This window comes from Crocuta crocuta, unplaced genomic scaffold (assembly GCF_008692635.1).
Source record: "Crocuta crocuta isolate KB4526 unplaced genomic scaffold, BGI_CrCroc_1.0 scaffold342, whole genome shotgun sequence".
NCBI classification, from domain to species: domain Eukaryota; kingdom Metazoa; phylum Chordata; class Mammalia; order Carnivora; family Hyaenidae; genus Crocuta; species Crocuta crocuta.
This window is the reverse complement of record NW_027532158.1, coordinates 1,210,047-1,232,284: the sequence shown is the minus strand read 5'-3', so window position 1 is coordinate 1,232,284 and position 22,238 is coordinate 1,210,047. Positions and strand designations below refer to the sequence as shown.

The 22,238-nt window shown below is 38.1% G+C and overlaps 1 protein-coding gene across 2 annotated transcripts in view; it reads left to right on the top strand.

Moving 5' to 3' along the window:
* The window catches only part of PTGER3 (prostaglandin E receptor 3), a 176,497-nt gene that overhangs the window by 68,394 nt on the left and 85,865 nt on the right, over window positions 1-22,238 (top strand). Inside the window, exon 4 of one of the 2 annotated variants that reach the window (XM_077776414.1) lies at window positions 417-480. The exons of the other annotated variant lie outside the window; for it this stretch is intronic. Coding sequence (XP_077632540.1) covers window positions 417-420 — 4 coding nt within the window. The 3' untranslated portion in view covers window positions 421-480. Of the gene's footprint in view, window positions 1-416; window positions 481-22,238 lie in introns of those variants that run through there. 2 annotated transcript variants of the gene reach the window in all.

Genomic DNA, 22,238 nt, shown 5'->3' with positions numbered 1-22,238 from the left:
GTGGCTATAACCGATACAGTGTTATGATTTGATTATTCTACTGGACTATAAACTTGAAAACCAGAATAATTACTCATAAAAAGCATAGCCCTAGCATAATTAAGTAATTCAGAAGCTTAAGTGATCCAAAATCCCAGAGTTATTTAAATTGGTTTTATTTACAAAACACACATGTAATTATTTCAAATCAGGATGTTTTATACAGAGTGACTGTGCAACCAGTCTAGATCCAATTATGGGAACAATTGTAAAGGTTGTGTAACTTACAAAATAAACTTCCTAAGTATTTTTTTAAAACTCAGGAAAAAAAAGAATGTTTCAAAGTCAAAGTGTTTCTCACTTATACCCTCTCTTCACGCCAGACAAAATTTCCCACCACCCATGCTTATTACATCTCTCTCTCTCTATTCTAACAGATAATGAAAGAACGGAGCTGAACTTGTTATTGAAATTCCTGCTTCCCTGAGTTTGTGTATTTCTTCCCACCTGAGAAGGAGAATTTGTGTTTGATTTGGATTATTTCTTCATTTTCATTTTTTTTTTTAAGTTAATGTTTTTTCTTGTCAGTAATACTCAGTGAAGCCAGATTTATTATCATAATGTGTGTCTGTGAGTGTTAAATTGCATCCTGGGACTGGATTTTGAGTACATATTTAAGAAGTTGAGCCTGATTTCACAGAGAATGGTGAAAAAGTGAGAAAATGAAAAACCCATTTTTCAGTGTTCCCCCAACTTCAAGCCTTTGCCCGAATCTCAACCAGTGTGGGCATCTTTACATTTTACAGGAGTTTTGATTTACTCCCACTGAGTTTTCAACAGTGAAAGTCAACATATTGAGAGCAAGAATTCAATTACTAGGGCATAAACTTTAATGAAATAGAAGGGGGTGCCAAATGGAGGCAGGAGTGTACCCTGACAAAAGATATTTATGCCAAATGTGTGATGAACGTGTTGGAGATGTTGTGGTCCTCTGGGCTAAGCTTGGAACTAAAGGTCTTTAGGTCTGTATTCTGGTTATATGTCATTTTGTAACTCAGGAATCAGCTGAAGTGCTATTTCTCTGTCCTTGAAGACTAAAAGGACTAGATGCAGCTAAGGGCTCTCCTAAGGTGTCACAGAAAACAATAATGAGGCTACATGATTAACTGTTGTGTTCGAGAAATAAAAAATCCAGGCACAGCCTTTTGATTTACCACTGTCGGTTCAGGATTTCTAAAATTTCTTTTCAGGTGGCATACAAAAGGGCAAAATTAGTAAGTTAAATGGCTATCAAATATCAATTTTGTTACTTTTTATGAAGTAAAGGAATCTATTCTGTCTGAACTCAAATTAGAAATTCTATGAGCTATTAAAAAATACTCTTGAAGGGCGACTGGGTGGCTCAGTTGGTTAAGCATCTGACTCTTGATTTTGGCTCAGGGCATGACCTCACATTTTGAGTTCCAGCCCTGCATTGAACTCTGCACTGATTGTGGAGTCTGCTTGGGATAATCTCTCTCTCTCCCTCTTTCTCTGTGCCCCCTCTGACTTGTGCTTTCTGAGTCTTTCTCTCTCTTAAAATAAATAAGCTAAAAAAATACTTTTGAGTCATCGAATATCTTTCATCTAATGTCCTTACCTGCTTTTAAATTCAACCGATCTTCCTTTCTTTTGTACTTTCTTTCCCCCTCTCTTCCTCTTTCCCTTCCCCTCCTCATTCACTCAATTCAGAACATATTTATTGACTGTCCCTTCTTTAGGCACTATGCTAAGGGCTTTGCTTTCACCTACTAGGCCATCTAAGGAAGACATGATAAAATGTATCAGGAGTTTTGCCATAGGAACCTATACTGTGACTCCATTGTCATCTCTGTCAAATAGATTAAACCAAAACAGTGAGTCATTTATTTAAATAGTTGAACCAGTTTTGAATTAGCTGTAAACACAATTACTTTTATTCAAACTTGTATTTTGAATGGCTTTATGTAACTCACACAAAGATTTTGCTGTACACACATACAAAAATAAAAAATTATTTTATTTTTGCAAAAGAGGCCCAAGTTTACTGAGGGCTTGCCCAATGTCACATGGCTAATATAAGTAAGAATTTAGAGCCAACTGTAAGTAATTGATTCCAAGTTTATTGTTCTTTTGACAGTACAGTGGGGTGTGAGATTGGTTTCTATGATATTCCATTTATAAGACAATATGATGTAATAATAGAAGCATGGGTTTTGGAATCAAACTTGGATTTAAATCTGGCTGTGCCAGTCACTGGCTCTGTGATCTTGAGAAATTTAATTAATTTCATTGAATCTCAATGAATTAATCTACAAATTAAAGATATTAATACTTACCTGTGATGGGGTTATTGTGATAATGTATGTAAAGTGAGCCTTACACAATATATACTCAACAGGTATTAACTGTGATTAATCCTTTATCCAGACTTATCTCCAACTATAAAATATGAGTTCCCAATTTCAACTATATAAACTGGCTTCCTGACTGTGTAGGTTTAAAAGTCATGAACAGAATCAACTTCAAATCTCTTGGTACTATTCTTGTTTATAATACTTCACGATTATTTTTCCCCACGTAAAACCTACCCATCTCCCACTTGTGCAAATTTCACCTTGTCCTTAAGCCTTGAAATTCAAGTTTCTCTGTTCTCTTCCTACCTCTATCCCACTCTGAAGTTATATAGGGATCATTTTGATGATTATTATATTATTCTTGAAATGTTTTCATCGTATATGTCTTTTCCTTTTAACAACATTCTATTTCGTGATGGACAGGACCCTTTTCTTATATTTTCTTCAGTATTTGACACCAAGAAAGATGTCCTTAATTGATAAATTCTCAATAAAGATGACGTTTATGTACAATATTAGCAGTTGCAAATTTAAATGAATGTGATAGAAAGCTCTTTGTTTCCATGTGGCTATTCAACTCAGGAAATTTTATGTTAAATTTTCCTGATTTAAAAATACTACATCCATGATTTTGCAACACACTTACTGACTTTAACAAGTGCTTTCATCTTCCTTTTTAAAATTATCTTTCACAAACATGGATTCCCATAATTATGTAATGAGATTACGCTGAGATTAGAACCAGCCTTGAAAATAAAATAAATTTCTGCCAAAAAAGGTTAGGTGTGGAGAAATGGGACTTGATTGACAGTTTTATTGTGATTATAGTACTTTCTGTGAGGCTCTACGGAATATATATGCAGACAAGCCTTTGATGTTAAAATGCTTTCCAGGTGAGTCGTATAGACCTGGCTCCTGACTACATATAATATACTCTAGGTAATTTTAGACCTATGACTTTTGCTTTGGAACAATGAACTTCTGCCCGACTCTGTCCTGTTGCAGAACTAGTGCTTTCTTATGGCACCACTGCAGCCCAGTGTGAAACAAACAAACAAACAAAAACAAGCAAATATCCAGCTCTTCTGCTTCAGGAAGAGGTTGGGCCGGGGTCATGTGAAGAGGAATGGTGTAGGGCCAGGGTGAGCTAAGGAAACAGGGCATATTGGAGCTGGAAGATTGCGCTTCCATCAGAAGCTATGTTTATCCAACTTCTCTCAAGAAAGGAGGAGAAAATTAGTTATTATCTTTTATATGTCAAAGTGTATATGTGTCTTACAGTTATAAGGGGACTTTATATGTTAATGTGTATATGTGTCTTATAGTTATAAAGGGACTTTGGTCCATAAATTTTATGAAAATTCAGTAAGAGTTGAATTAACCCACATTTTTACTATCTGTAAGAATGATTTTTAAGAATGAAATAAGTAATAAAACCCAGGTTATAAAGGAACCATGTAAACTAAGAGAACAAAAGTTTTTTTCAGCATTCTCAGTTGTTGGAAGGACATTCAAAAGAAACATATTGTTAAGATAATGGTAACTATTCAGGTACTTTAAGGATCTGTATAAAATATACCTAGCTTGAGATACTCTTAATTACAATCATTACTTAAATGTTTAATTGTGTCCTAAAAATATTTGTGCTCATATTTTTTTTATTAATCTAGGCTTTTACTGAATATTTTGTTAGTTCAAAATATCTCTAGGCTCATCCGTGGATAAAAATTACGCTACATTTCATTCAAGTTCTAAGGCTTTTCTTTTTCATTATCTGAGATGCCTTTTTATATAAAAATAATTGTACATAATGTATTTTTAAGAGCTTTTATAGTTTGTTTTAACAAAACTCCCAACCATATTGTAAGCTCCTTGTGGGCAGGACTCATGTTTTATGTATCTCTTGTATCTATAGGGCTTAGCACTGGGCTAAGCTCATGGAAATTACTCAATAAAAACTTGATGGAGAGGCTAAGCGATGAAACTGCATCTCTGTAAGTAATGCTTAGGACAACTAGCTATGCGCACTATGGGTAAAGGTGGCATTTAGCAGACACTTGTTTCTCTATTTACTTTTCCTCTTTGATGTTGTGCCATTCAAAAATCATTAACCCCAGTATAGGTAACATAGAGTTATATTCGTTTCAGGTGTACAATACAGTGATTCAACAATTCTATACATTACTCAGTACTCATTATGTTAAGTGGACTCTTAATCTCATTCACCTGTTCAACCCATCCTCCCACCTACCCCTCTGGTACACATTGAGTTTGGAGCCTGCTTAAGATTCTCTCTCTCTCTCTCTCTCTCTCTCTCTCTCTCCCCCTCCCACTTCCCCTCTCCCCATCTCACATGCTCTCTTTCTCAAATTAAAAAAGTAAAAAGAAAGAAAGAAAGAAAGGAAAACAGAGTCCACTAAGAATACAGGATTAAATACTCTGGTTTCTCTTCAGATCATATAAATCTTTCGCCTTTTACTAAAAATACAGGATTAAGCCAAACAGAGACTACTAATAGAAATTCAGGAGTAAACAGAGGATTATAAGTTTGTTACAAGATTGGATAAAGTATGACTTAGTAATATGTACTTCATAAATACTTGCTGACTGTTGGGGTGGTGGTAGTGGGTGATAATGCTTCTGGTAGTGGTGAAGAATAAGAGATATTCAAGCAAAATTAAGTGAATGTTAAACTAAGAATAAACAGAGAATGGGGAAACGATAGTAATATATTCATAGTAAAACTTTGGAATAAAGGAAAACAAATGGCTGAGTTAACCTCTTTTCTAAAGATCTAACCAACCTTTAAGGTCAGTTGGTTCTACAAGTATTTCTTAGTTCTGTCTCTCCATCTTCACTGCCATGGTCTAAATCTAGGCCTCCATCATTTTCTGTCTTACTTACCCCAGTAACTGGTGCCCTGTGTCCTGTCTTGGGCCCTCCAATTATCTCCCACATCTGCTGTCACTGTGATATTTTTTTAATAAAATGAAAATCTGTTCATGTCGTTTTCTTTCTTACCACCCTTAACATTTTCCTTTGGCCTTCAGATTAAGGTTAAGAAAACTTAACTTAGTCCATGGAACTTTCTACAACCTAGTCTCTGCTGACTGTTGTCTCTTTCCTCATCAGCCTATTTTCCAGCAATGCCAAACTTCCATCCATGCCTTTGTACTTTGCCCATGCTGTTCCTTTTATGCTAGATACTCCCTTCTCTTCTCTACATAGTTAACCATAACTCAGCTTTCATGAGTTTCAGCTCAAATATCACTTCTTTCAGGAACTCATAATGATAAAATAATTGTCTGTGCCGTAATTTGTTGGTTTACTTACCCATCTTCTTTGCATAACCAAGACAGGAAATATGTTTTTCTCCAAGTCTGGTGTATGACATAGACTTGGCATTCAACAAGTCCTTGCTGGTGAAAGAAAGAACAGAAGGGAGATGTGCAGCAATGAGCTAGGAGTTTGAGCAAAAGCAATAATTCAAGATTATTCAAGGCCCAAACTGTCCATATGTTACTTAAGGCAGCCAGTTACACATACTTTCAGAATAGCTATTTAATGGTGGCTTTCCATGCGCATAACTAGTTTTATATTTATACTTGGTGTTGGCAGAGATTCTATGGAGGTAATAGACAAAGCTGAGAAAGAGTGCCACAACCTTATCTCACTTGACAAAAATTTAAATGCATTCTTAGAAACTCAAAGAGAAACAACAAACTGAAATATTGCTCTCTAACATGATCCAGCATTTCTTAAAGGCAGAGCAGTGGAATCTTGTAGAGGCAGATCAGGCTTTAAAGTTAGACAGTCCTGGATTTGAATCCTGACTTTCACTAGGTAATTACGTGACCTTGAAGACTTTATATTTAATTTCCCTTAGCCTTGGTTTCATTATTTGCAAATCAGAGTAAGTAACACCTACCTTGTAGGGTTGCTGCAAAGATTAGAGATGATATATGTGAGGCCATTATTCTTAAGACCACTATAAATCCCCAGAGGTAAAATACAGCCCAAAGAAAGTCATTTACAGGATGTCTCAATTTTGAGTAAGTGACTGGAATCTGGATCTGAGAGATAGGAATTACATGTATGCCAAAGCAACACAGGATTATAATAGGGCCCCCAAGAAATTTTGCTACAAGTTCTTTGCAAATCTCCAACTGTCCTCTAAAGAGTTAACTTGAATTACCATCAGTAGTTTGCGAACTACATATATCAAATGTGGCCCAGAAATCTGAAAGCTGGGAATGGAGTGGTAGTAGGAAATTTGCCTAGTCCAAATTGTTCTAGGACTAGGAAAGTCAAAGTTTCAATCCAGGTGCTGATTATTATCTTCCCTGGATATTACTACTTCCTTTTCTATTTTGTAAGCAGTAGTTTGTTTCTGTGAATCCTATTTGGTTTCCCAAATGATTAAAGCCAGGGCCTTCTCTCCTTCCTGATAGCAAAGATACTTCATTATTTATTTTCTTACTTGAAATCCTTCTGTTATTTAGCTCCCATCTTAAAGACACTGGTTAAATGCCCAATTGGCTCTATTTATGATTGATGCTTGTTGTTCTATTAAAATGTTTTTCCCTATTAGTATGCACCCAGTGGTGCATATTTTTTAAAGGAAGGTATAAGAAGAAGACAAACTGTCTTGCTTTCCTTCTAAGTCTCACGATTTTTCATCTTTTGGAAGGCCAAAGCAATGCTTTGGATAGCATCCATTTTAAAAATAGCCATCATTTTGAAGACAACTCCTGGGATCATGGCTAACATGCATATATTTCCATTTAATACACAGGAGCAAGAATAAAAAAAGAATCTCTAATGAGCCAAGGAGACTATTTGCTAGCACAGTAGTGAAGAAGGTGTATTAGTTTGCTAGGCTTCCATAACAAAGAACCGCTGACTGGGTGGCTTAAACAACAGACATTTACTTCTTGCAGTTTTGGGGACTGGAAGTCCAAGGAGTTGGTAAGATTGGTTCCTTCCCTGAGCATCAGGGAAAATCTGTTTCATGGTACCCTCCCAGTTTCTGGTGGCTTGCTAACTGTTTGGCATTCTCTGGCTTGTAGGTGTATCATCTCACACAGTGAGTGTCTTCTATCCAATTTTCTCCTTTTTATAAGAACACCACTCATAGTGGACCAGTCTATCCCAGTATGACCTCATGCTAACTAACTGCATCTGCAATGACCCTACTTTCAAATAAGATCACATTTTGAGATACTGGGGGTTAGAACTTCAACAAAGGAATTTGATTGGGGTTGAAGGAGACAACTCAACCCATAACAGAAGTATTGGTTGAGTTAGAGAGGAAGCCAAACATAAACTCCAAAGTACTAAGACCTAAAATGATGCTGCTTCTGAATTTAATGGGTTTAGGGACTGAATAAAAATCTCAGTGATGCATGTCAGCCCTGGCTGCAGTTAGGAAAGACAATTCAAAAGTGATCATATTTCTGACACTGACATACCTGGAAGTTTTTCCAGTAAATAACTAAACAATACAAAGGTCATAAACAAGTGTTGGGAAAGATATTTGTGTTGTTTGTATCAGATTATAAATGATCCAATTAGACTGAAGTCAAATTGCTCTATTTATGTCGGAAAGAGTGAGAGGTTGTAGGAATTCCTGTACTTAAGTTATCATCTCAGGTTGATTTCACTGTTTAGAACAGTCAGGTTTCTTCCCTGGTAGTTTCCAAATAAAAGCAACATATTCACTTAGAGGTTGAAGTTTTATAGGATGCTAGATGCTACCCATTTAAAAGAAGATATTGAAGGATTTACAGCATCATTTGAAGGAGGCATTCAAACAAATATGATGCTATTAATGAGCATCGAGGGTAATGCTAGTCCAGCTATTGCCTTCTTCAGTTAGATTAGCTTATTTGGAGATTTTTAATTACAATTTTGTGCTTATCCACGGATAAGCCTTCAAAAGAACATAACAGGCATTTGCATATCTGTTTTTTTCTGCTAATTAAAGTCTCATCTTGGGGGCACCTAGGTGGCTCAGTTGGTTAAGCGTCCAACTCGTGGTTTTGTTCAGGTCATGATCTCACAGTTTGTGAGATTGAGCCCCGTGTCAGGCTCTAAACTGATAGCACAGAGCCTGCCTGGGATTCTCTCCCTGCTCCTTCTCTCTCTCTCTCTCTCTCTCTCAAAGTAAATAAATAAACATTAAAAAAAAAACTCTTTAAAGTCTCATCTTGGGTTGAGGGTCAGAGGCTTCTCTTAGTCCTTTTAAGTCAAGGTCCAACTGTTGACACTGGGTCATGTTGGAACTTTGGAGGCCTCTAAATGCTATTCATGATCACACAGAACATTGCTTAGTCTTTGTTTTTGATGCACATATTGTGACTCTGATCCTGACTTAATAGGTTGTGCCAATAAAATCCCACTGGCTGTACTTTTTACTTTCATCACTGTATTTACATACTTCCCCCATACTTTTCAAAAAGAAAAACAGAGGTTCGCGAGACGTACTTACGTTCCTAGGAAGTGATGCAATCGTTTTTGGCAAAATAATGAAACTTTTAGCATAGTTCTAAAGTTCTCTTTGTATCAACATGCCTTGCTGTTGTCTCACTTGGGCAGGAGATTTGTTCAACAACAGGCTGTCGCTAATCTGGTTCACAGCTGACGAAATTATTTTCTTGAAATGGTTCCCCAGCAAAACCTAATTATAAATGCCTGTAATTACCCAGAGTATCTGTCCAAATACTAATGGTTGTAGGAAATAGAGGAACTGCATCGATATGATCCATTTGACAACACTTACCATGTACTTAATCTCACATTTCACATTTCGGACTCTGAACCTATAAAATAATTTAGCCTTTCTTTAGGGTGGGGATAACTGCCCAAACCTGCAGATGTTCTCCTCCCAGGTGAGGATGGAAATAGTTACAAACAGCAAGAGTATTAAGAAATACTCTGTCTCTTAATTTACATTAGGTATCTGGTCGGCTGTCTGAAACATAAATGTGTAATTTTGTATAGAGATGAGATCAGTGGCTCTAAAATATATTTCTGTAACAATTTCAGTGGTGAATAAATGATAAAATCAAACAGAGCTAAAAGCCTTGTAAGCACGACGTTCTGCTTCGTGAAAAAAATGACCAATTTCTCATGATATCATGATATCATCAGAAATGTTATAATAATGTTATAAAAAGTTTTTGCGTTTCTTAACTATGTCACTGCTGGGGAAAGAAGACAAGGACAGGATAACTCCAGTGCTTCCAATCTCTGCTGATAGAACAATAACAGACCATTCAGAGAAGGAAAATGTCCCCAGTTCATTTTAGAATTGTTCTTAATGAAGATTTTTCCTTCTCTTCCTGCCTCCCTTTTTCCTGTCCTTGAGGTGATCATGTGATTTTTATCTTTTCATTTTGTTAATGTGGTGTATTTCTTTGATTGACTCACAGGTATGAAACCCTCTTGCATCCCTGGAATAAATCTCACTTTTTCCCGGTATATGATTCTTTTAATGTACTGTTGAATTTGGTTTGCTAATATTTTGTTGACGATTTTTGCATCTATGTTAATCAGGGATATTGGCCTGCAATTTTCCTTCCATCCTTCCTCCCTTCCTTTCTCTTCCTTCCTTCCTTCCATTTTCTTTTTCTTTTTCTTTCTTTTTCTTTCTCTTTCTTTCCTTCTTTCTTTCTTTCTTTCTTTCTTTCTTTCTTTCTTTCTTTCTTTCTTTCTTTCTTTCTTTCTTTCTTTCTTTCTTTCTTTCTCTCTCTCTCTTTCCTTCTGCCTTCCTTCCTTTCTTCCTTCCTTCTTTCCTCCCTCTCTTCTTCCTCCTTCTCTGCCTCTCTCCCTCCCCCAACCTTCCTCCCTTCCTTCCTTCCTTTCTCCCTCTCTCTCTCTCCCTTCTTTCCTTCCAATATTTATTAAATCAATGAAATCCACCTGATTGTGTGTTACTTGGGAATACAAATTAGAGAACAGTGTGAATCTATATGATGCAAAGGGAAAGGAGAAGTAACATTTAAAAAATTTTTAATATAGGGGCACCTGGGTGGCTCAGTCAGTTAAGCGTCCGACTTTGGCTCAGGTCATGATCTCACAGTTGGTGGGTTCCAGCCCCGCGTTGGGGTCTGTGCTAACAGCCAGCTCAGAGCCTGGAGCTTGCTTCAGATTCTGTGTCTTCCTCTCTCTCTGACCCTCCTCTGCTCATACTGTCTCTCTCTCTCAGAAATGATTTTAAAAATTAAAAAAAAATAAAAATTTTCAATATATAAGTGATTTATAATCTCTATCATATATAATACTGCTGTTCCATGAGATTGTTACTATAAACTTTTATTTTAGAGATGAGAAGTTTGAGGCCCATCTCTAGAGTGGGGCTTAATTAACTCACTTTCCCAAGGTCTATAACTTCAGATGGTTGAATTAGTATTCAAACCCAGGTTCATTTGGCCACAAATCTTGTCTTTTCACTATAACTTTCTAACTGTTGCCAATGTTTAAAGCAGTCTGCAAATAGATAAGATGTTAGAAATTATATTAGCTATAAGAAAACAATGATAGTTTCTTAGAGAAATGATGGGTCTTAAAAATGTAGCATCCTTCCCCATTTCCTTTTCTCTTTCTTCATGTAGAAGAAGAAAATGACCTGAAGCTTTGGGATTTTTTTTTTTAGCTAGAACACATGGCTGTACAGGATACCTCAACTTAATTTCATGTTCAATAGTATATTTGCAGTTTTTTTTAAAAGCTCTCATTCTTTTCCTCTCTGTCTCTTTCAGTTATTTTATAAATGTAGAAAACATAATTTCATGTTCCCAGCTACGACTAAAAAGAAATATCTGCATTCTGTGATAGCATAGCTGTTGTAATCAAGAGACAGCATTGAATTTACTTCTCCAGAGGCAGGAAGCTGTGCTGGTGAGAGGAAAGAGGGGATTCGCCTGGAAACCAGAGGTGCCGGTTTGGGATACATCTTCCTCCACTCTCCATCTATGTGAACTTGGGAAATGACTTAAAAGGTTTAAGCTTCAGTTCATCATCTGCAACAAAGATCTTAATGTGCCCTTTTGCAGGATTGCTGTGAGGTTTAGTATGAAGACAGTACAGAAGGCCCCTGTCCATTTTCAAGAGTCACACACACACACACACACACACACACACACACACACACACCACTAGCACTGCTAGTCCTGAGCCCATAGAGGACCCTGCCAAACTATCACGGTGCTTCACCCAGCACTCTGGACAGCTTCATGAAAGTCTTCTTTAAAGGCTAACCAGGAGACCCACCCAGCTTAGCGGACCTAAAAAGCTAAAGGCATCCTCTCTGTCGTCCTGGGTTCAGGTGAAAGGTTTCCCATTGCCCTTCTTCACCTAAGGCCAGAAATACAGTGTTGCAGTTTTAGTCTCATAACTAACCTGGGAAAACACAGATATTTTAATGAATGATTTGATGAATGGTACATACTTCCCTGGGAGCGGTTGATGACAGAGGAGTTGGAGGAAGGCAGAGAGCATCAGGTACACAGAAAGGGACAGAAAGGTGTGCTTGTGACTAGGGGGAAGCTTCCAGGGATAGAAAGGGAAGTGAAGGGATAAATGGTCATTTTCCCGCCAATCTGCAGTCTCTTCAGATTCAGTCAGAAGTCCATGAGTAGATACGCTTCTAGATTCTTAGTCTAGTAACCATTACCCTTCTCAAAGATGCCTATTCTCATTGAACATCATCTGTGGCTTGGCATCCTGCTAAGCACCTGACAAGTTGTCATACTGCACTTACGTTATTGTCTCTTTTTCTCAGATGAGATAAAAGAGGGATCGGTGAGCAAGCAAAGTGCAAGGATCGATAAAAAACAGATCCATCTGAATGAAGGCCTCCTGACCTTCTGCCAGCTATACCGTCTGTCAAACTTCCCTAATTTGGAAATGTGTATTTCCCTTCACCTGAAGAATGTGAAGAAAACAGGGGTATACATTAGCAGCAGCAACAACAATAAAACCCCAAATCTTAGTTTCTTGAAACAACAGAAGTTTATTTGCCCTCACCTAGTCTGCCTGTTGGGGGTTGGGTGTGCAGGTCATCTCATCAGGGAGTCCATTTAATCACAGTTTCCATGGCCGGATCTGCAGTAGCAAAGGGGAGACCTTTAGAGAGGCACCCACAGGCTTCTAGAGAAAGTAACATGCTGTGTCAATTGAAGATGGTGAGGAAGATAATCTTACCACATTCTGAGAAAAAGAAATGGAAGTACTAGTGAGCAGCATTAATATACCCCCCAGAATCTCAACAATAAGAATAGAATAAAAAGGAAGAAATTAAGTGCAGAAGTACTGGGTTTAGAAAGCAAGGTCCTTTTCAGCTCAGTTTTTGAGGCTAAGCCCTGCTTACTTCAAGCCTTTTTCTTGTGTTGACTTACTTGGCATGGTGGGAGATTTTCAGCAACCAGGGCCATTTTAAATACAGGGAGATACAGATATTTTTAGCAAAGCTGAAAAAACAGGTTGGTCACTGAAATTACCCAGTTTAGGTGTAATAGCATATGGCTCAAATTGCTACAAACTGCTGCTTTAGTCAATGGAAAACTTTTTATATACATGATGTTAACACTGCAAATCTCTAGAAGAAATATGAAGTGGTTTGGTATTTGGGGCAGAGCAAATATATCTGAAGTTCTTGTAGAGTTTGGTGCCTTTTTAAGATGAAATGAAGTTATGGATCTGTGAACTGAAAATCCGTATGCTGTCCAGGTTATTAAAACATATTCTAATTCAGAATCATTAGACTGGCAAAAGCTTCTACTTTTAAGATTCCGTAAAAACCTGCATTGCACTTGAATTAATAGAGCTAGGAAATGCAATGCATGGAAAGGGCTTTAAGAAAGGCAGTGTTCATAACCACCATCCTGCACTTATTTGGTGTAAGATCCTTGGTTAATCTCCTAACTTTTTAAATTATTTCCTTTCTGCTAATGTAAGGGATATTAATAAGCACATGTGGCAAACACTACCATAAAAGATATCTTTACCTCCAATATGTATCTTGATACTGTTCACTACTCCTCATCTTGAATATTGCTTTTCTAATCCACACAAAGCTTGTCTCTCAGTGAGATCACCACTGATAGCCTTCTAATGATATTTCCCCTTCTTTCTCCAGCCCATTCGTTACTCAGTAGACATAGGGATCTTTCCCACCCAGGACTTTTGCACATGCTATTCCACTTTTTTCCCCCAATCTCTTGCATATATAGTTCTGTTTCCTCCTTTGGTTAATGGCTTAAATACTTTCTCAAAGCAATCTTTCTTAAACTTCCTATCTGTAATATGTTTTTCTTCTTATTTGTTACCTTAGCCCATTTGTTTTCTTCATAGTGCCTGTTCTAATTTGTAACTTGTTTTGGCTTCTTTGTTTAGTTCTTTCTTTGTTTCCTGTATTAGAATAGGAGTTTCAAAGCACAGAGACTGGCTCGATCTTGTCCATCCTTGGTCTTTACCAAGCACAGAGCCTGGCACATTGCAGGTACCAAAGAAATACTTGTGTGATGAGCCAAAGGACTGTTGTGAAGAGTGAGATAATTCACTGCATCTTTAAGCACCTAGGTGGCGCTCAGTAAATATCTGTATTCTGCTACTTTTCTTTACCAGGGCTGCCCAATCATCTCCACCTCTTCTCTACATCTCCCTGCTTGAGGTACACTGGTGTGATTCTCCATCATACAGAAATATCATAGAAATCTAAGCTAAAAGATAAACAGTAGTGAAATAGGGGGAACTGAAGAGGCAACTCTTGGCTTTGATACATTTGTTTTTCTACATCTGTGCTTTTGTGGATTATGCATTGGCACCGTTATTATGCATGACCTTTCCTTGCCAAATTTGGAGATTTATAATTAGCTAATAAACACTTATTTCTTACTACTTCTTCCTATATGCTATGCAGTGTCTCTAAAGTTGTCTTGAGCAGTGGTACTGCAAAATTTTTTGACCATTTTATTGTGATTTTCTCTTATTATTTAAAAAATGAGGGGTGCCTGGGTGGCTCAGTCGGTTAAGCATCCGACTTCGGCTCAGGTCATGATCTCACTGTTCACCAGTTCCAGCCCAGAGCATCGGGCTCTGTGCTGACAGCTCAGAGCCTGGAGCCTGCTTCAGATTCTGTGTTTCTCTCTCTCTGCCCCTACCCCACTCACACTCTATCTCTCTCTTTCCTTCAAAAATAAATAAACATTAAAAAACCAAAAAGTAAAAAATGAGTGGAAAATGAAAATATAAATATGCATAAGCTAGTGAAAAAAAGTCAGGATGAGAATACAATTAAGACAAAGATGAAAACAATTAAGCATGTAATGGTTATATAGCTGTATATGAATAGTGGTTATCTGACAGTGCAGAAGATTCCATTGAACAGCTCTGCACAGGAGTATCCATATCTTTACTAACCTTCCCACCAGTTTCTTTCAGAGATGACAAACTGATCAAAATATGAGCAGCCCAGGTTGGATTGCATCAATGACCACACAACTCAAGCTAAGTTTTAGTACAAACGTCCTTGACATTTTTCTCTTTTTGGTTAATGGTGTGTATCGTTGTTTTCCAAACTCTTTCACAAGGCTTACAAAATCCATCATGACCTTTACCATTTGTCTAACTTCATCATTCCTTTCCCTTGAACTGTACTCTTCTGAACTACTTTGTTTCTTGACCCCAAGTTTAAACTTGCCATTTCTTGTCTGGAATATTCCTCCCTTCTCAACACTGTCTCAAGTATTCTATGGTTTTGTGGGGCACTTTACTTTTTTTTTTTTTTTAATTTTATTTATTTCTAGGAGAGAGAGAGAGACAGCGCGAGCAGGGGAGGGTCAGAGAGAGAGGGAGACACAGAATCCGAAACAGGCTCCAGGCTCCGAGCTGGCAGCCAGCACAGAACCGGACGCGGGGCTCGAACCCACGAGCCGCGAGATCATGACCCAAGCGAAAGTCAGATGCTTAACCGACTAAGCCACCCAGGCGCCCCAATTGTGGGGCACTTTAAAAGGAGGTGCTCAATCACTTTGGACAACTTAGAGATGTGTGACTAATTTAATGTTGCTTGACTATTCATATCATTCAACATCAGAAAGCAATTTAGGGCATAGGGAGAATGTGGAACTACATTTTGTACATGGAAAATGATGAAATGCCAAACTTCTTAAGTGAAGAGGTCTCAACCCTAGGGACTTAAACTGTTCCAAGTGTTTTGTAAGAAACAAACATTTTGTATCTTTATTAATAGGCGTGTGTGTGTGTGTGTGTGTGTGTGTGTAATTCACACTAAATCTTTTCTCTTGATCCCTTTACCCCGCACATGAAGAGACAGTGGAGGAGCTCTGCGGATAAGGTGCAAACTATATTTGAATCTATTCCAATAGTTAACTCTAAGAAGGTATTTTAATATTAGCAGAGCCTTTGAGAAGCATCCTCTAAACACCCTTACTTACCTTTTGTGATCTCTATCTACAAGAAGCATTTGGTAAGGAGAACCATCCACAGCAAGAGTAGGCTTGTCAGAAGTAGCACAGACATCAGACCCCTGCCTGGTTAGGGAGCATTTAACGATGAGGTCAAATTATAGCAAAGAATGCCAGAGTTGGAGTACTCCTGCTGAAGATACCGTCTAGTACTAACATACGTTATTACTAACATTTGGATGGATATCAAATGTGAGCTTGCACTGCACTGACACTGTCTCTTCATTGTCTTTCCTGAGTCTCCTGTCTCCATGTTTAGGGTGCCGAAACTGAGGACAAAGGTCTGCAGGAAATATTTTCACTTTCTTTTTTTTTTTTTTTAATGCTTTTATTTATTTCTGAGAGAGAGAGAGACAGCGTGAGCAGGGGAGGGTCAGAGAGAGAGGGAGTCACAGACTGAAACAGGCTCCAGGCTCTGAGCTGGCAGTCAGCACAGAGCCCGACGCGGGGCTCGAACCCACGAACCGCGAGATCATGACCTAAGCGAAAGTCGGACGCTTAACCGACTAAGCCACCCAGGCGCCCCAATATTTTCACTTTCTAACAGTAAACACCGGTGTCTTTTTCTGACATTTTTACCCAAGACTGGAGAATTTGTTCTGATGTACATCCCTCAGATTGATAAGAAAATGGAAACAAAATTTAGATTTCATTATATACCTATAGTTGCAATATCATCCTGAAAATGCAGAAACTATAACAAAGATTTCACAAATCCATTCAATAGATCCCAGCATTCATCTTAATTCTCAGACACTTGAAGCAAGACCTCATAACCTTAATTAAGCCAAGAATGTGACTGATTTGAGAAATTATTCACAATTCAGGTTAATTGCCGCTGATCATTTTTTTTTCTTTCTCAGTTCATGCAAGGTCTGCGTCATCTGTTTCTCTATAATTAAAAACATATCCTGTACAGGAATGAAGCACATTAAAAAAATTATCAGATACACTTGCTAAACTACTTGTATGTGGAGTTGTGCCAGTTTTCAGTCTCAGTGGTTACATTGTGGCTCTCCATTTTCTTTAAATATCAGAAAAATGAGTGTAAATTAGAATGCAGCTATTTTCAAATTAATAGCACCATGTAAAGCTCAAAGATTCATGTTCAATTTTGCAGGGAGTGTTGATTTTGTAAAAGAACCATTACTGGACCCCCCAGGAAGTGAAGGTCCAGGCTCTGTCTCAGGCAGAAAACTCTACTATTCCATTGCACTCTCTATGTCTATAGCCCCGATGAAATCCATGATTGTGTTCTCTGGCACGTAAGTTATGTTTTGATTACCATGAACATTTTATAAAAATATTTTGTTTCTTAGGATTTCCAAGCACAAACAATCACCCATCCTATCAAAACAAAACAAGCCATAGTGTGTATAAATATAAATTTTTAGAACATGTATACACAGATAAATAAACAAAAGTGTATGGAGTGTAATTGTTTCTAAATGATATCATGCTGCTTATTTTCCTTGCAAATACTCAACAATGATGTAAGCAATGCATGGCCCCATCAGCTGTCATGAGTCCCAGCAATGCAGCCTAAAGTTCAACAATCCCAGCGTACAGCAGTGTGAGACACTGAGCTTGGGTATCACCTAATGCAGAAGTTAACTTGAGTTCTTTTTCTAAACATATGAAGCTCTCCTTTACCTTCAGAAGGTGAGAAAAACATAAATTTGTTGAACATCTACTTAGCTTAAACACAGTGTTTTATATATATATACATGTGATATCTTGTTTAATTCTAACAAAAGCCCTAAGAATAAAAATGGTTATCCCCATTTTTACCAATGAAGAAACTAAGTCATATAGCAGATAACTGACTTTCCCAAGAACATACTGCGAAGGCAATGAAGCAAATTCAGGTCTGGGGCCCTGGAATTTATTCCTTCTTCTAATTTATCATGCTACTTCTGGTCACTGAAACTCTTCTTATGTAGTTGTATTTACAATGACATAAACCTCTCAAGGACACACAGGGGCAAATCAGTGATTGAAAGTAAAATGTAGCAGGGCCTGAAACATCAAACCTGTGCCCATGCACACGTGATTCCTGGAGCAAAAATAGTCAGGACCCAGCCAAGTATGCTGGGACTCCGGTCTGGGTCTCAGTCCTATTGGAGGTAGGAATGTCAAACAGGAAAACTAAACCAGAAGTCCAGGTGCGCGAGCAATGCCAGTAGCTTGGACTGCCGGCAAAGTCTCTGTGAACACCCCAAGCCCGTACAACAGGAAATGTGATTTTCAAAGGGCCATCACACATTTTCTTCATGCACTTCCATAAGTCGAGGACTTTATTTATTTATTTATTTATTTATTTAATGTTTTATTTATTTTTGAGAGAGTGCAAGTGAGGGAGGGACAAAGAGAGAGGGGAACAGAAGATCTGAGGTATGCTCTGAGAGCAGCAAGCCAGATGTGGGGCTTGAACTCACCAACTGCAAGATCGTGACCCAAAGTCCGACGCTCAACTGACTGAGCCACCCAGGTACCCCGATAAGTTAAGGACTTTACAAGATAAAGATAGCTTTTTCTGTGAAGCAGGACTTGCTGCATTGTAATTTGTTCCTTTTTAATTTAACATGAAACAAATAATAGCAATACCTAGCTGGATCTGCCCAGCCTCACCAGTGTCTGCGACTGTAAACTCTGTAAAAAACATTTTTATGCCAAAACAAGTCAGATTAAGTTGTATAAGATCTGTTGTCCCATGACTCCATGTCCTTGGAAAGCATCCCAATTTAGTCTATTAGAGTCACTCTCTCTGGTTTTCATATGCACAGACACACACCTGGTGGGTAGGGACGCAGTCTGAATTTGAGAACAGGTATTCAGTCGTAAAGGCCACATCCCATGCTAAGAACAAAACCTCTCATGTGGGGCTTTTCACAAAACTGCAAAGCTGTAGGGAAAACACTAAGTGAAGGACCTTCAGCAGGGAATTAGGGTGCATTTTCTTTCTTTCTTTCTTTCTTTTGATATTTAATTATTTTTGAGAGACAGACAGACAGACAGACAGAGAGACAGAGTGTGAGTGAGGGAGGGGCAGAGAGAGAGGGAGACACAGAATCTGAAGCAGGCTCCAGGCTCTGAGCTGTTAGCACAGAGCCCGAAAAGTGGCTTCAACTCACAAACCATGGGATCATGACCTGGGCTGAAGTCTCACGCTTAACTGCTTAACCTACTGAGCCACCCAGGGGCCCGGGGGTGCATTTTCTAAGATCAGCTTTTGTGTATCATTGTTATCAGCTTCTCCAAGTTAGAAGGGGCCATGTTTGATTTGTTTTTCTGCTGACAATATATAAAATTATCTCCTAGAGAGATGTAATAGATAGTACGGAAATTAAACAAAGGCTTGGAAGTCAGTCACCCCAGGTTTGATTATAATCTCAGCCATTCTCTAAATTTGTGCTATTTAAGCTCTCTGAGTTTTGAGGGTTTCACCTCCAAAAGTATCTCAAAAAGTTAATGTAAACGATAAATGAGATAAAGCACCAGGTAGACAGTTAGTGCTAAAAAATAATTACCTGTGAATATTCCAGGGCTATCTTTATAGCTGTAAACATTTTAATATTAATCGATATGCCAAGCACAGTGTTAGTTCCCTTATATACATTATCTGTCATTTGTATAACAACCACAGCCTGAAACTGTGACTAGATAGATGTTTTTCATTACACTCTGTTAACTGGATTAGAGAGAGAAGAGTCTAAAGACGCAGAGATGCATCAAGAGGCTATTAGACTGGTTCAGATCAGTTGCTCTCAGGAAGCTGGTGATAGTGAGATGGAAACGGGAAGCTGTTTAGGATTCGGCATTTTGAGAACAAACCCAAATGTTTGTTGTGATGGCAAGGAATAGCAAGGACTTCAACAGTAACCCTTCTAACTTAATCTCACTAACAAAAATCCACTGATGATAGAGCACTGATTTGGCAGAATATTCGGTTGAAGAGGTAAGGTTGTAAAAAGACACCCCCAAAATGACATGCGAGGTACCATTTGTCTTCCTCATTCAGTACCAGCAGATATTTTTTTGAGGATCTACTATACTTCAGATACAGTGCTAGGCATTCGGTGCTAAGTAATAAAACTTGGTGTGCATAATAAAACTTCACCAACTCAAAGAAATGCAGGGAAGTTATATCCATACTGGATGGTATAGTTGTAAATAACAATAACAACAACAACAACAAAAAACCCACCTCAAACTGGCTTTAAAAAAGGATATTGATTCGTGAAATAACTTAAGAGTCTAGGATCTTGGTGCCTAGAGGACATATGGAGAATCTGGGTTTTTCTGGTTTTGTGCTCTGCCTTCTCCTGCGCTGGTTTCATTCTCAGGAAGTTCTCTTTGTAGGCAGGCAAGATGAGCAGCAAGAGCTCCAGCTATCCTCCTTACTAGCTAGGCCACCTTAGCAGAAAAACATGCTTCTGCTTCTCACAACTTCTTAGTTTTAGCAAATTTTAGTGATGGAGATATTAGCCCAGTTTGGATCGTATTTCCCTTCTTGAACTAATTATTATGGCCTGGGGTTGGCCTTAAAGAACCTTATGGACTAGAATAAAGGGAATTCACTTCAAATAGGATGGTTTAAGTGTTACTCTCCCAATCCAGGAAGAAGAATTGGGTGATCAAACATTACAAATGTTAACTATACTATCCAATTGATAGAAGTAAGGGCCCCTTTTGTTGCAAATAACAGAAGTCAATATCAAACTGGCTTAAATCAAAATGGAATTTGTTATAAAACCTCATGGAATCAAAGAGCAAAGGGTATAATAGGACCTCCCAAGAAACTGAAATGAAGAAATAAAATTAATTGGCATTACAGCTGCTTCCCCCATCTCTCTCTCTCTCTCTCTGTCTCTCTCTCTCTGTCTCTCTCTCAACCCTTCCCTCTCTTCTCTCTCTGTCTTTCTGTCATTCTCTTTGTAGTCATATGTTAGTTTTGGGGGTTTATTCTGTACAATTTCTGTATTTGGGATATGTCTCATTCTTCAGTCAAATGTCTGTTTCTCAATGCACATGACTATCTCACAATTCTGGAGTTTATATCTCTTTGGCTTCAACCACTCAAAAGAGACCAAGATTACCTTCTCTCATTCTCAATTCAACATGTATGAAATTTAAGCGTATTAGTCAGACTTGGATCTGGTGACCACTCTGGTCCAACCAAGTAAGGCACACATCCTGGATTAAGCCTGCCTCTGCATAAAGGGGTAGTTCTTGGACCAAAGAGGCTATTGTAATGTGGATAAAATACTAAAAGCAGTTCACTATAACAACTCCACCAACTTTCCTGACAGAAGATCTTGTTCTTGTTCTAAAACCCATTTTCATCTTCTGGACCTTAGGAAATGTGCAAACTGATACCCACACAACAATATTAAAAAATGGCAAGGCAAAGCCTCAGATAATGAAAAATCCTGTACCAAAAGCAATGCTGCATGTTTGGCAGCCTGGCCGGATATGTCAGGAGAATACAGGGCAAGCAAAAGCCCAATAACTACTTACTTACTTGCTGGTAAATTGCAAGTTGTAGAGAAAAAAAATTAATCTGTTCTAAAGAATGATTATCCACTTCCAGCAAGTTTTCCAACATATCATCATATGATATCAACATATCAACATATCTGCTTCATTTAAGCAGATAAATAAGGCAGAGTTTCTTCCCTCAAAGATTCACAGAGACAAGTAAACTGATGATTTAAAAGTAGCTATGATAGGCATCTCAGAATGCTCCCGAATTTCAGAGGGACAAGCATCTCACTTCAGGGAGTGTTTACTAGTTTATTAGGGTCTGCCATAACAAAATACCACAGAATGGATGGTGTGAATAACAAAAATTTAGTTTTTCATAGCTCTGGAGGCCAGACTTCCAAGATCAAGGTGTTGGCAACTTTGCTTTTTCCTATGCCATCTCTCCTTGGCTTGCAGACAGCACCTCCTTGCTCTGTTCTCATATGGTTTTTCTTGGTGTGAATGTCTCTCTGTGTGCCCAAATCTCCTCTTAAGTACTCCAGTCAGATTGGGCTCACCCTAAAGACCTCATTTAACCTTAATGACTTCTGTAAAGTTCCTGTCTCCAAAAACAGTCACATTCTGAGGTATTAGGGGTTAGGGCTGCAACTTATAATTTAAGGAAGGGAGAACATAGTTTAGTCCACAACAGAGAGAGAAAGGAAAACTTTCTCTTTCTCTGCAGAGGAGTGTTGCCTGCTGCAGTCTTACACAATAAGGGTCTAACCCTGCAGGACAAAGGTATAAAAGCAAGAGTGATCATGACTTATCTGTGGAATTTTAAGTAATTTGGTACAAATAAAACTTAGGATACATAAGAGAAGTTGGAAATCGGTAAAAGATGAAACCATACATTAAATTAAGGACT